This window comes from Chiloscyllium punctatum, chromosome 6 (assembly GCF_047496795.1).
Source record: "Chiloscyllium punctatum isolate Juve2018m chromosome 6, sChiPun1.3, whole genome shotgun sequence".
NCBI lineage: Eukaryota > Metazoa > Chordata > Chondrichthyes > Orectolobiformes > Hemiscylliidae > Chiloscyllium > Chiloscyllium punctatum.
The window spans coordinates 58200066-58213055 of NC_092744.1; the positions used below are offsets into that span (position 1 = coordinate 58200066).

The 12990-nt window shown below is 39.9% G+C and overlaps 1 protein-coding gene across 1 annotated transcript; it reads right to left on the reverse strand.

The window, feature by feature from the left end:
• Positions 1 to 702: 702 nt before the first annotated feature.
• On the reverse strand, positions 703 to 10025 carry il12a (interleukin 12a). The gene is made up of 6 exons (XM_072571760.1): positions 9822 to 10025; positions 9492 to 9646; positions 8929 to 9030; positions 8717 to 8776; positions 8513 to 8617; positions 703 to 1639 (listed from the first exon to the last, which is right to left on the reverse strand). The coding sequence occupies exons 1-6, from the start codon at positions 9844 to 9846 to the stop codon at positions 1451 to 1453; spliced, it is 636 nt and encodes a 211-aa protein (XP_072427861.1). The 5' UTR covers positions 9847 to 10025; the 3' UTR covers positions 703 to 1450.
• Between the last annotated feature and the right edge of the window lie 2965 nt (positions 10026 to 12990).

Below are 12990 nucleotides of genomic sequence, written 5' to 3' on the forward strand. Positions count from 1 at the left end.
AATACTTGAAGATTTTTTTTTGAAGGGTGATGGGAACAGAATGAGGAGTGGCAATAATTGGATAACACTCGCAAAGAACCAGCACAACAAAGGCCAAATTGGTGCTGTGTCATTCTGTGATGTTGTGACAATTGCTGCAGTCCAAACTTAACTCAATACCTGAGATGACTAAGTACAATATAAATGAGGATAATGTTATTATTTAAAAGCTGTGTGAAACTACTTTCAATTGTTTTCAGGCCCATCCATTTGACTACTACAGCATTTCTAAAGGATCATTGCAGTCCTGCTAGAATTAATAGCCACCTAGCAGTGTGGCTTCAACATGTATGCTCTGCCCCAAACACAAATCCTTGACTCATCAGCTTCATCCTGAAAAGGGTTTTTACAACATGGAATACAAAATTAAGTTATTCCATGTGGATAGAGTTCTTTAAGATCTCCTCATGATCTTAAATAATTGGGGTTTTGCTATTTATCATATTATCTGAAAAGTATTGTTGACGTAGCTTGTTCCAACTGCTTCATTGGAGATGCAGTGTTTCGATATGTAAAATTGCTTAATTTAAGTCACTGATTCATGCTACATAGATATTTCAATGTCTTGGTTTTATTCTGAGAAATACGTAGTACAAAATCATATTGTATTTCTGAATAAATGCATAAGAGCCAAAAAAATGATTACATACCCTTAGTATTTTTAATAGTTTTGGTTTAAACAGCTGCATTTCTATTTATTTGTTAAACTATTTACTTACAAACATTAATTCTAATATTATCTTTATAAGATAGAAATGAATAACAAATGTCTAAAACCTTGAGCATATGTGAACATAGTTCTTTAGAAATCTTGTACAAGATACATCTTTCTGTGCACCATACTTGCTCACTGTATTTAATTATAGTTTTATGCAGCATTTACCATTGCAAATTTCATTATCATTTCAATGTTAACATTATCCATTCAATTTTGCACTGTCAACTTCCACAATGAAGTACTTGGTTTGGGCACTAGGTGACTTTACAGAGTAAATTTTGAAGTGTCTCTTCACATTAAGTATGTAAAATAAACTTATATTTATTAACTGATGATGGGCAATGTCACAGGCAATTTGCTCAAAGTTAGTACATTTTAATAAACACTCTTTAAAATTTCAGCACCAATCAATGTGAACATCGCAAATTTTATAGAAAAATACATTTTTAGTGAACAATGCCACTTTACAATCAGTAAAAAAAAGACTGTCCTTATCGTGTTAATCCAGCTCCCAGATAAGTTATCATACCTTAGCCCCAATAAAAGAGATAAATATCAAATAAATATTTAAATAAATATGTTGTTCTACGAGCAGACATGTGTTGTGTTAGCATATTTGATATAAATAGTGTAAAACCAAACAAAAGTTGATCACAAATGAATGTGGTGTGAAGTTAATTACATTCTGTACAATTAGAGTTTGGTGTCATTCAGATAATTCAGATAATTCATCACTCTGGTGATTGTGATGGTACGCAACTTGAAAGCCTGCAAAGTTTTGCACAAGATCATCCTCTGGGGAAAGTTAGGTTTCTCCTCAGTTTCTGTTGTTGACCCAACTTCAAAATATGCTTCATCATACATTGAATCAGAATTAAGGGCCTATGACCAAAAACATAAACAACTTTAATTAAGATTTTGTATTATAAACTCCAGATATGAATTATTTCAACTGAAATTAAGATTTAAATTAATAGTAATTTTTAAAAATTTAATAACTGCTGGATGGGCAATGAAAATTAAAATAGACAAGGTAAGGTTTTTGCTTTGTTTGAACTGAACTTAACTAGTTATCAAACTAATGTAATTGTACCTGAGAAAACATAACAAAGAGTTATAAAATAGAGGCAATTTTAAAAAAAATACAGTGAATATAAAAGTGAAATAGGCCAACACAAAAGTGAAATAAAAACAAGTGTAATGAAGTAAAAGAGCACCTGCAGAAATGTCAGAAACTGTGTAGACATGGCCATGCATTTTTCAAGCTTTGGCCTCTAAATACATAGAAGATCCAGGAAAACAAATGCATTGAAACATTAACTGCAAGTACCTCTCCAAGTTACATTAATATATTGCCATTACACCACTGTTGTTGGTTCAAGAACCTGGAACTCACTTCCAAAGGCCAGCGTGGATGGACCTATACTATAGACTGATGGGATCAAAAAGCTGTCCACAACCCCCTTCTGAAGGGTAATTCCGTACAGATAGCAAATACTAGCCTTGCCAGTCTTGCTCACAACCTATGAATAAATTGTAAAATGCCAAAAAACAAAATTGCATTGGTGGCAATAAGGTATATATTTTACTCAGCTAGTGAATTAAAAAGGTAATGCTGAAAATGAAAAGATGGTGGATCAGTTTTTTAAAAGCAATCATGAAATGTGGCATCATTGGCCAGACCAGCACTTATTGCCCTCCCTACTTTTCTACAGGGCAGCTGAGAGTCAATCACATTGCTGTGGGTCTAGAGTCACATGTAGGTGAGACTAGGTAAGGATCGCAGATTTACTTCCCTACCGATGGTTAATGAACCAGATGAATTTAAAAACAATCAACAACAGTTACATGGTTGCCATTAGGCTAGCTTTTTACTGAATTCAAATTTCACCATCTGCCTCAGTGTGATTTGAACCCCTACTCCCAAAGCATTAGCCTGGGGATGTGGATTGCTAGTCCAGTGACATTGCCATTAAGTCATTCCTTCCCCTAACAAGGAAAGAATTAATGATGAAGGCTGAGATCCAGTTATTACCTTTCCTCTATACACTGCAGTGGTATGCTCTTGGGTGTGCTTTAGTTTGATGGATTGTTCACCTGCTGAGGTGAATCTGTTGCACTTTGAAAGCTGCCTTCTTGGGTCATGTGACTATGACGATTACATCATTGAAGAAGTTTCAGAAATGGGAAGTAAATGGAGTTAATAAAAAGTTCACTTTGAAGGAAAAGTACTGAATTCTTTATGGAAAGAAATTCCCCAAGAGCATTGTTGAGCAATTTATGGAGTGATGGCATGACACAGTCTTACAGTTAGTCAGCCCCCAAATTCACAGCAGACTCCAGAATAACCATGATCACCTTCTAAAAGGCAACCAGGGATTAGTAATAACTGCTAGCCAGATGGTGACACCAAATTAAAGAACAAACGAAAATAAAGCAGGAAGGGTGTGAAATCATTGACAGAGGTTAATTGCATTACTCCCTATTGCATGCTGTCACACAACAGCTGGGAATCCTAGGAGTTTTTCTGGATCAGCTGACATGACTCTGGAAGAAGGTTGATAGAAACATCATTTGCATATTTTATCTGGGGTTTACAATGATCTTCAGTTAATCCTAGCATGGCCAATTGGCAGAATGCCAAAAATTACTATCATAGACATTTAGCATGGTATTCACTTTCAGAATGTAAATGTTTGGGATGTTTCTTGTTATCATTTTTCTATAAATGGGATTTGAAGATGAATTTTATTTAGGATTAAAATTTTCCTTTCCATAATATACTGAAACTGTAGAAGCTATATTAACCATAAGTAACCAGGCATTGAAATTATGTTTTCACAATAACTAGGGACAGTAATTTATTTTCCTCAGTTCATGTTTACATGAGCATCCACACCTATCATCACGGTGATGAACATCAGCCTTGCTAAGAATCTACTCTTTGAGTGGGCAGAGTGGAGATACATCTTATACTGGTAGCAAGCATTTTGATAATTAAAGAACAGGAAAAGTGTCTGCCACAGTAGTCTCTTCTCCATTGGCTCTACCAACACTTCTTATGCTCTGAAGTAATTAAACTTGCAGAGAATAACCCAAGGGAAAGGTTCATCAGTGAAGATGACCAATAGAAATAATGGCAAAAATAACCTTGAGAATCATTTTAAGATTTGTGCCAAATAAGCCAATGTCTATTTGAATGTTTAAGACAGTATAAAAGTCAGAGTATTTAGTGTTAAGCAGAATAAAGCCACTTTTTTTAAACCTATGAGGGGGAATTTGTAGTTAAGCAAATCAAGTTTTGATTAAATTGTCACTTTGTATTTTCAACTGCAGTTTATAAAGGAAAGCAGTTTTATGATTTATATCTGGCCTGTTCTCAATTAAGTGTTTTAGTCTAACTCCTGACGAGTTGAATGAGGGTTGAAAAACATTACATCCAGTTCAGATCACAAGAAGTTTAAAACTTCCCAGGCTGTATGTTTGACATGAAGTGTAAATACAACTTGTAATTAATGTGCTTCAATACTGTTACAGACTGCTACATGATGTAATGAAATATGTTGTACTATATTGCACCTTAATGCAGGATGTCAAACCTTATGTTAATTTTCCAAATTTTATGAATGATACGCCCTAATATTTGGATAAAAAATTATTGTCACACTACTGGGTTGTGACATAATACAGAAATCCTAAATGTAAAGCAGAGAGAGTGTGATCTGTGCCCCTTAGTCTGAGAGAATATCTAGTGCAGAACTGAAATTTATAGCATTGCAGTATTAAAACGTGGTGCAAATTTGGAGTCAGGACTTTGAAGCACTATAGTTTGACACCAGAAGTAATTAAATTTCAATGCAATGAAAAAACTGGACACAATAAACCAATGTCTATGTTGGTATCAAGGCTATCGAAGCAAAATGAACTTCAGTGAGGCATTCAACAAGGTTCCTCATGGTAGATTATTCACAAGGTTAAATTAAATGGAATACAGGGAGAACTAACTATTTGGATTTAGAACTGGCGCAAAGGTAGAAGACAGGGTGGTGGTGGTGGAGGGTTGCTTTTCAGACTGGAGGCCTGTGACCAGCGGTGTGGCACAAGGGTTGGTGCTGGGTCCATTGTTTTTCATAATTTATATAAATGATTTGGATGTGAACATAGGAGGTATAGTTAGTAAGTTTGCAGATGACACCAAATTTGGGGGTGTAGTGAGCAGAGAAGAAGGTTACCTCAGATTACAACAGGATCTAGATCAGATGGGCCAATGGACCAAAAAGTGGCAGATGGAGTTTAATTTAGATAAATGTGAGATGCTACACTTTGGGAAGGCAGCACTTATACACTTAATGGTAAGATTCTGGGGAATGTTGCTGAACAAAGAGACCTTGGAGTGCAGGTTCATAGTTTCCTGAAAGTGGTATCACCGGTAGACAGGATAGTGAAGAAGGCATTTGGTATTTTTGAGGAGAAAGTGAGGACTGCAGATGCTGGAGATCAGAGCTGAAAATGTGTTGTTGGAAAAGCGCAGCAGGTCAGGCAGCATCTAAGGAGCAGGAGAATCGACGTTTCGGGCATGAGCCCTTCTTCAGGAATGAGGAAAGTGTGTCCAGCAGGCTAAGATAAAAGGTAGGGAGGAGGGACTTGGGGGAGGGGCGTTGGAAATGTGATAGTGGAAGGAGATCAAGGTGAGGGTGATAGGCCAGAGTGGGGTGGGAGCGGAGAGATTGGGAAGAAGATTGCAGGTTAGGAAGGTGGTGCTGAGTTCGAGGGATTTGACTGAGACAAGGTGGGGGGAGGGGAAATGAGGAAACTGGAGAAATCTGAGTTCATCCCTTGTGGTTGGAGGGTTCCTAGGTGGAAGATGAGGCGTTCTTCTTCCAACCGTCGTGTTGCTATGGTCTGGCGATGGAGGAGTCCAAGGACCTGCATGTCCTTGGTGGAGTGGGAGGGGGAGTTGAAGTGTTGAGCCACGGGGTGGTTGGGTTGGTTGGTCCAGGTGTCCCAGAGTTGTTCTCTGAACCGTTCCGCAAGTAGGCGGCCAGTCTCCCCAATATAGAGGAGGCTACATCGTCAGTGCATTGAGTATAGGAGTTGGGAGATCATGTTGCAGCTGTACAGGACATTTGTTAGGCCACTTTTGGAAGACTGCATGCAATTCTGGTCTCCCTTCTATGGGAAGGATGTTGTGAATCTTGAAAGGGTTCAGAAAAGATTTACAAGGATGTTGCCAGGGTTGGAGGGTTTGATCTACAGGGAGAGACTGAATAGGCTGGGGCTGTTTTCCATGGAGCATCAGAGGCTGAGGGGAGATCTTATAGAGATTTATAAAATCATAAGGGGCACAGACAGGGAATAGATTTAAAAGGACCTAAGGGGTTACGTTTTCGTACAGTGGATGGTACATGTATGGAATGAGCTGCCAGAGGAAGTGGTGACAACGTCTCGATGGGTATATGAATAGGAAGGATTTAGAGGGATATGGGTCAAATGCTGGCAAATGGGACTAGATTTATATTAGTGCATCTAGTCAGCATGGACAAGGTGAACTGAAGGATCTGTTTCCGTTCTGCACATCTGTATGACTCTAATTACATTTTAACAGTGGATACAGGAGTTACAAATATAAGACAGAACAAAATAGATCCTAGGTATTGTAAGTCAGATAATTCCTGTCTTAAACCTGAACTGTAGCAGTGAACAACCATCATTTCTATATCTGTATCACTGTTGACTTGGAGGATGTTCTGAGATGTTTTTAGAGATATAAGAACAGGCATCAAAGCAAAATGGGGGTGATTAAGAGTGATAACCAATAGTTTGGTCAATGAGATGGAATTAAGGAGGGCTGTGCAGAACTGATAAAGTTCAGGGAAAGAGTTCTAGGTATGGAATCAAGATGACTGAAGGTAAGCCACCAAGTTGGATTAAAGGGAAGAAGAGGAATGCAAAAGAGATCAAAGTCAGAGGAATCAGACTCCAACATAGCTCAGTGGTGTTAGTTGGATTACATTTGGTACAGCGTTGAGTATGAGTAGTAGAGCATTGAATGTGTTTATATTGTATTGAATGGAGGGTGAGAGGCTGACCCGGAGAGACTTTCAAAGGCAGATTGCCTGACAAATGGAGACCGAATCTTGGTAATGTTACTCTGGTAGAAATAGGTAGACTATTTACTGTAATGGCAAAACTACAAGGTCAGACAAGGGCTGAACAAGACTCCAAGTCTGCAGACAGTTTAACATGCACTGACATGGTTAACCTGGAAGGGGCTGAAGCCAGTGATAAAGGCATGGAATTTATGATTGAGCTGATCACAATTGTTTTGGTCTTTACGCCATTTAAGAGGCGGAAGTTACAGCTATTTCAAGTTTGAATGACAAAGAATCAAGACATGTGATGCCTAAGTAATGCCAATGTCATCATCAGACATGTGTAAACTGTTCCGTGTACTTGAATGATGTGTTTCAAGGGTCATTGTGAGATGAGAGTGATGAGGGGGGAATCTTTATTTAATACTTTCCAGAAATGTGTGTGGGGAATGAAAAGTCATAGAGAGAGAAGCTGTGTCAGTGATTAAATAGGTGGGAGGGGAAACAGAGCAGTGTGGAGGAGAATGGAAAAGTATAGAATGACTGGTCAGCCTGATTTCAGACCTGTTAGTGAGACTGAAATTTGATTGAAGAAATTCAAATGTAAAGCTAAAGGAGAGGCAAGGAGAGAGTTTTGAAGGTGGGAATATATTCCCTAGCCTGAGAGAGGGCAGTGAAGAACAGCTTGTGTGGATATTAACAAAAATAAGCATGGGTTCTTTGGAGGGAGGGTCAGTGACAATTTGGAATAGTGGCTAAACAAAAGGAGCTATTGACAACATGGGGTCAGGAAAGGAAGTTAAGTGGTGAGTTTGAGGAGAATAGAGTCAAGGAAGTAGGAGTTAGATAGAATCCCTACAGCATTGCATCAGACACTTGGTCCAGCAAGTCCACACTAACCCTCCAAAGAGTAACCCACCCAGATCTGTTCCCCTACTCTTTATCTACCCCTCATTAATGCACCTAATCAAATCTGTATACCTTTTGATTGTGGGAGCACGTACAAACTCTACACAGATAGTCGCTGGAGGCTGGAATCGAACCCGGCTCCCTGGCGTTGTGAGGCAGCAGTGTTAACCACTGAGCCACCCAATTTTTGCGCCCTCCTTACTGAAGGAGGGTCTCAAGCATTTGTTCAACTGGTCTGCCATGTCTTTGTTATCCATGACGAATTCATCTGATTCTAACTGCGAGGGACTTCTGCAGGTTTTACCCCGGAATTGTAACATTCAGCTATTTCTTAACCTTGCTGGAAACGAATCAAACATTAGCTTACCGTCAGAAGTTGCTGGATATGTTTTATCAGGCTCCCGGTGACGTGGGTGAAGTTATATCGTTTCGTTTGGTAGATTTGTAAATCGGCAGTAATATTTTGCTTTGAGGATGTTCTTGAGGACGGGAGATGGGTGATTGATGGGAGTGGGACAGAAAGCACTGAGGGCAGCCAAGCCTTGCTGATGAATAGAATGTCAAACTGAACTCCAAGTTTACACTTCAGTCTTGCCTGGGTGTGAAGTGGAAACCGCCCTGACGGATAAAAATGCCGGCCAGAGTTTCTCTATGACATGCCGTCCAGCTGCCCTCTCTCTGCAGGTTTTACCCCGGAATTGTAACTTTCAGCCATTTCTTAACCTTGCTGGAAACGAATGAAACATTAGCTTACCTTCAGAAGTTGCTGGATATGTTTTATCAGGCTCCCGGTGATGTGGGTGAAGTTATGTAGTTTCGTTTGGTAGATTTGTAAATCGGCAGTAATATTTTCAAAGCACTGTCGATTAAAGATGGAAACGATATAATTAATGTTCCATTCGGTTTGATTTCAGTGACTTAAGCCAAATGCTCGAATGAAATAGGTGAAATCACAAACCTGCTCAATTGGGAATCGGCATCCTTGCGGGACTCCACTATCCCTGCAATTACCAGACTCCTAGGGATTCACAGGGATATACATTAGCGGTCAGTTTGAAATGCAATAACAGGATTGTACTCGTGAAAAAATATCGGCGCAGTGAGCGTGTGTGTGTGTGGGGGGGGGGGGGGGGTGTAAATGTGTGTGAGTGAGTGTGTGTACGCACTCACCTGGGCGGGGGAACACGACCACACGGTGCTGGTGAGATTCTCAGTGATGTCCTCCAGTGCAAGAACATTATCAGTACAGTTAAAGCCTCCAGTCACGTCGGGCTAAACAAAACCATAGCAGTTAGCATCTTCGACAAAAAAGACAAATGCAAATAGCCAACCAATGTGTCGAACATATTTACGATTTGTAGGTGCCGGTGTTGGGCTGGCGTGTACAAAGTTAAAAATCACATAACACCAGGTTATAGTCCAACAGGTTTCATTGGAAGCACTAGCTTTCGAAGCGGGCAACCGCCTGATGAAGGAGCGACACTCCGAAAGCTAGTGTTTCCAATGAAACCTGTTGGACTATAACCTGGTGTGTGATTAGAAAGTATTAAGACATCTTTTTTCTCCCAGTTGAAGTTTAGCAGTTACAGATAAAACCAAAGATTACTATAACGCTCGGAGCTCGATTACGAACAGCAATAAATCACAAATGACTGACTCCGTTTTAATCTTCTCCAGCTCGCCTGCTTTGTTGCTCGAGTCGTGTAACATGGAATAATTCTCCCAGGACTTACGTGCGTTAGACTCTCTTTCACCTCGCTCAGCAGCTGCTTTGAAATACTGAGGCAGTTGCTGACACTTATGTTCTGATGCTTGTGAGCCAAGCTCTCAGGGCACATCCAGGAGAGATGAAAGCATATCGCTAAAAGGACGGGAGCTTTCCACAGTCCTGCAGTTTAAAAAAAAAGAAAATGTCAAAAGACTTCTGCAGCAGCACCTTGTGCACTTCTCAAGCTTTCAACTTATAAGTCTTCGGAGCTTATTTTGATGAATAGTGGTGTCATGGAGTTTGACAATACTCAAGTAAAGCATGTGCACATACATTCCAATCATTCCAAACTTACCGGCGGCTTCCACTGAGAACATCATTGTGAGGGAACGAACTGCCCAAGTCGAAAGTGAGCCTGTTTACTCGGGTGCACAGTGTGTGTCTCTCTACGAGCAGAGATTCGGTGCCGCATGTAAATATATACAGTACAGGGCTCCCTCCTCACACTCGATGGGTGGTACATATTGAGGGGATTCCCCAGTCATTTTCGGATACGGACTCAATCTGAGGCATGCAGCAATACCTTGAGTGCATTGGAGGGCGGGATCATTTTTCCTTTTGTATCGTTACGTTGCATGTTGTTTACTTTTTTCGCTTTCGTTTAATTTCCCTTTAGTTTTGTCTCACTTAACTTTTTCTGCTCATGTGTCTTTTCACTTTTCTGCTCTCTCCTTTTACAGCCCAATTTCTTCCCTTGTTCCGGACCCTGCATTTCGTTTTTATTTTCCTCATCTCGCAGAACACAAAACTGCCCAGTTTCGGGGGAGGGGGAGCGGTGCACAGGAGGAAATCTTACCAAGCAATCATAAACCATAAACAGGCGACTGGGCTTTCTACCTCACCACGCACCCCCCGCCCCCCCCCCCGATGACAGCACTTGGAGAATCCATGATTTACCCTTCCCAGAGGTCAAGAAATATTTGTTCCTTTTAAAATGAACAAGGAGGTTTCATTAAGAATCGTGAACGAATCTCCCCAAAAGAAGGTTTCCCAGTAAAGTTCAAATCACTCACCAATAGGGAAACGACCCTTTTAAAAAGGGTTTTGAGTTTCCCTTTGTGGATTTTCAAAGAAGGGTGAAACAAAAATAGATTTCTATCGACCAGCTGGCGGCCAAGTGCAAAGAAATTCGACTTTTTACAAGAACATATGCACGCTTCCACTGAAATTAAAATTATCCACTTTGCAGGGGCTGTTACGTTTATGGATTTTCCATTTAAACCCCTTGTTCTTTTATTCTAGCTATTATAGAAAAACATGCCATAAGTTTGCTAACCTATCTATCAATCTGTCCTGCTACCTTTCGGGATCTGTGGACAAGTATCTGTTCCTCTGTGTTAGTCAGTGTTCTATACCTCTGGCATTGACTCCCTTCCTCTCCTCAAATCTGTTTGATATTGAACTAACTTAGATGTCACAAGCTATTGGAGTGCTGCTCCTTCGCCGAATGAAGGAGCAGTGCTCTGAAAGTTTGTGGTTTCAAATAAACCTGCAGCACTATAACTTGTGTCGTGTGACTTCGCCCACCCCAGGCCAACACCGACACCTCTGTATCATGACATTGAGCCAAACAGTTTGTGACCACAATGTCACAAACTGACCTTGAGATGAGATTCCAACTACATATCCATGTCACCAATAAGGTTATCTATTTTCACATTCATAACATTGTCCAACTCTGTCACTGCCTCAGCTCAGGTGCTGTTGAAACATGTGTCTTGATACCTCTAGACTTGACCATTCAGCTGCAATCCCTGCAGACCTCCCATGTTCTACCCTATGCACATATGTGGTCATTTGAAACTTTGTGGCATTACAAACCGTCAAAATATTTGAAAAAAAAACAAAAGAACTGCAGATCAGAAAGAAAAACAGCAATTGCTGGGAAATCTCAGCAGGTCTGGCAACATCTGTGGAGAGAAATCAGAGTTGACATTTCGGGTCTAGGAAGGGTCACTGGTCCCAAAATGTTAATTCTGATGTCTATCCACAAATGCTGCCAAGCCTACTGAGGCTTTACTTCAAAATATTTGCACTGCTGTAATTCAGGTCATTCTGAACATTCTTGATTTTAAGCTTTCAGTGTTAGTGACCATGTCTTCAGCACGGCATGGGAGATAAGAGTGAACAGTATATGGGATATATGAAATACTGGGAGAAATGGACAGCACAGGACTACATATTAAATAATCCTGGGGACAAAGTGTTCAGAAATGAGGAAGGAGGCATTTTTGGTTCAGAAGGACATTGCTGAAGGAGATCTTAATCTCAATCTCACTAGAACGAAGGTACAGAAGGGTGCAACAACATTGTTCAGTGCAGTATAAAAACCACCAAGTAATGGGAAGGATACAGAAGAACAAATATGCAGGGAAATTTCAGAGAGATGCTGACATTATAGAATAGTTGATCTGGGGACTTTAGCTATTCAAATGTATACTGGGGCAGTTGGAACATAAAGGGAACAGAGGATTAAACATTCCTAGATTTGTGCTCAGGAAAGTTTTCTACAATGGTATGTGTCTACTACAATGAAAAGAAGAGACGGGATTTGACTGGGTTCTTGGAAATGAGGTGGATGGAATAGATCAAGTGCTGGGAGTGAACATTTACAAGATGATGGTCATTGTAGTGTAAGGCTTAAGATGATGATAGAAAAGACAATAAGAAAATTAGAGTACAAAAACAACTAGGGGAGGTGGGAGACCTGATTTCAACTGAGCAGAGTTGGTCTAGAAAGACTGAGAAAAAGGTTGGGAGAAAAATGGAAGCTGAACAATGGGTTACTTTCAGGTTTGGTTTGGGTACAGTCAAACTATATTCTGTCAAAAGAGAAAGGCAGGCCATACAAATCCAGAGATCCCCAGATGAAAATGCCAATAAGTTTACAAGAACAGGAAAATATATTCTTGCTTTGTTAACAGAAGTCTGGAGAATTGTAGACATCATACTCTTATTCAAAAAGAATTGTCAGTTTACTCTCAACAATTGCAGATTAGTCACTTTAAATTTGGTGCAGTTGAATTCTGAGAAATGACTATTCAAGACAGGATTTGTAGTTATATAGAAGATATGGATCAATTGAGTAAACCCAGCCTAAAAGTTTAAATTAATGTTCAACTAATTTACTGAAGTTTTTTGAAGAAATAACAGAAGGGTCAATGAGTGAAATACTGTTGCTGTTTTGGACATGGATGCCTCAAAAGGCAGTTGACTCAGCTACACACAACAAACTGTGAAAAAAAGTTATAAATCTTAAAATAAAAGAAGCAGTAGCTATTTTCTGAGCTGAAAGAGGTTTTTAATGGTGTTCCCCAGTGTTTGGTATTTCCTAATCTATATAACTGACCTGGATCTTTGCGTGCATGGGACAATTTCAGTGTTTATGGATTATATGAAATCTTAAGTTCTGAGGCAGACTATGTAGAACTTGGACAAGGTCTTGGACAAGTTGGCAGAGTGGG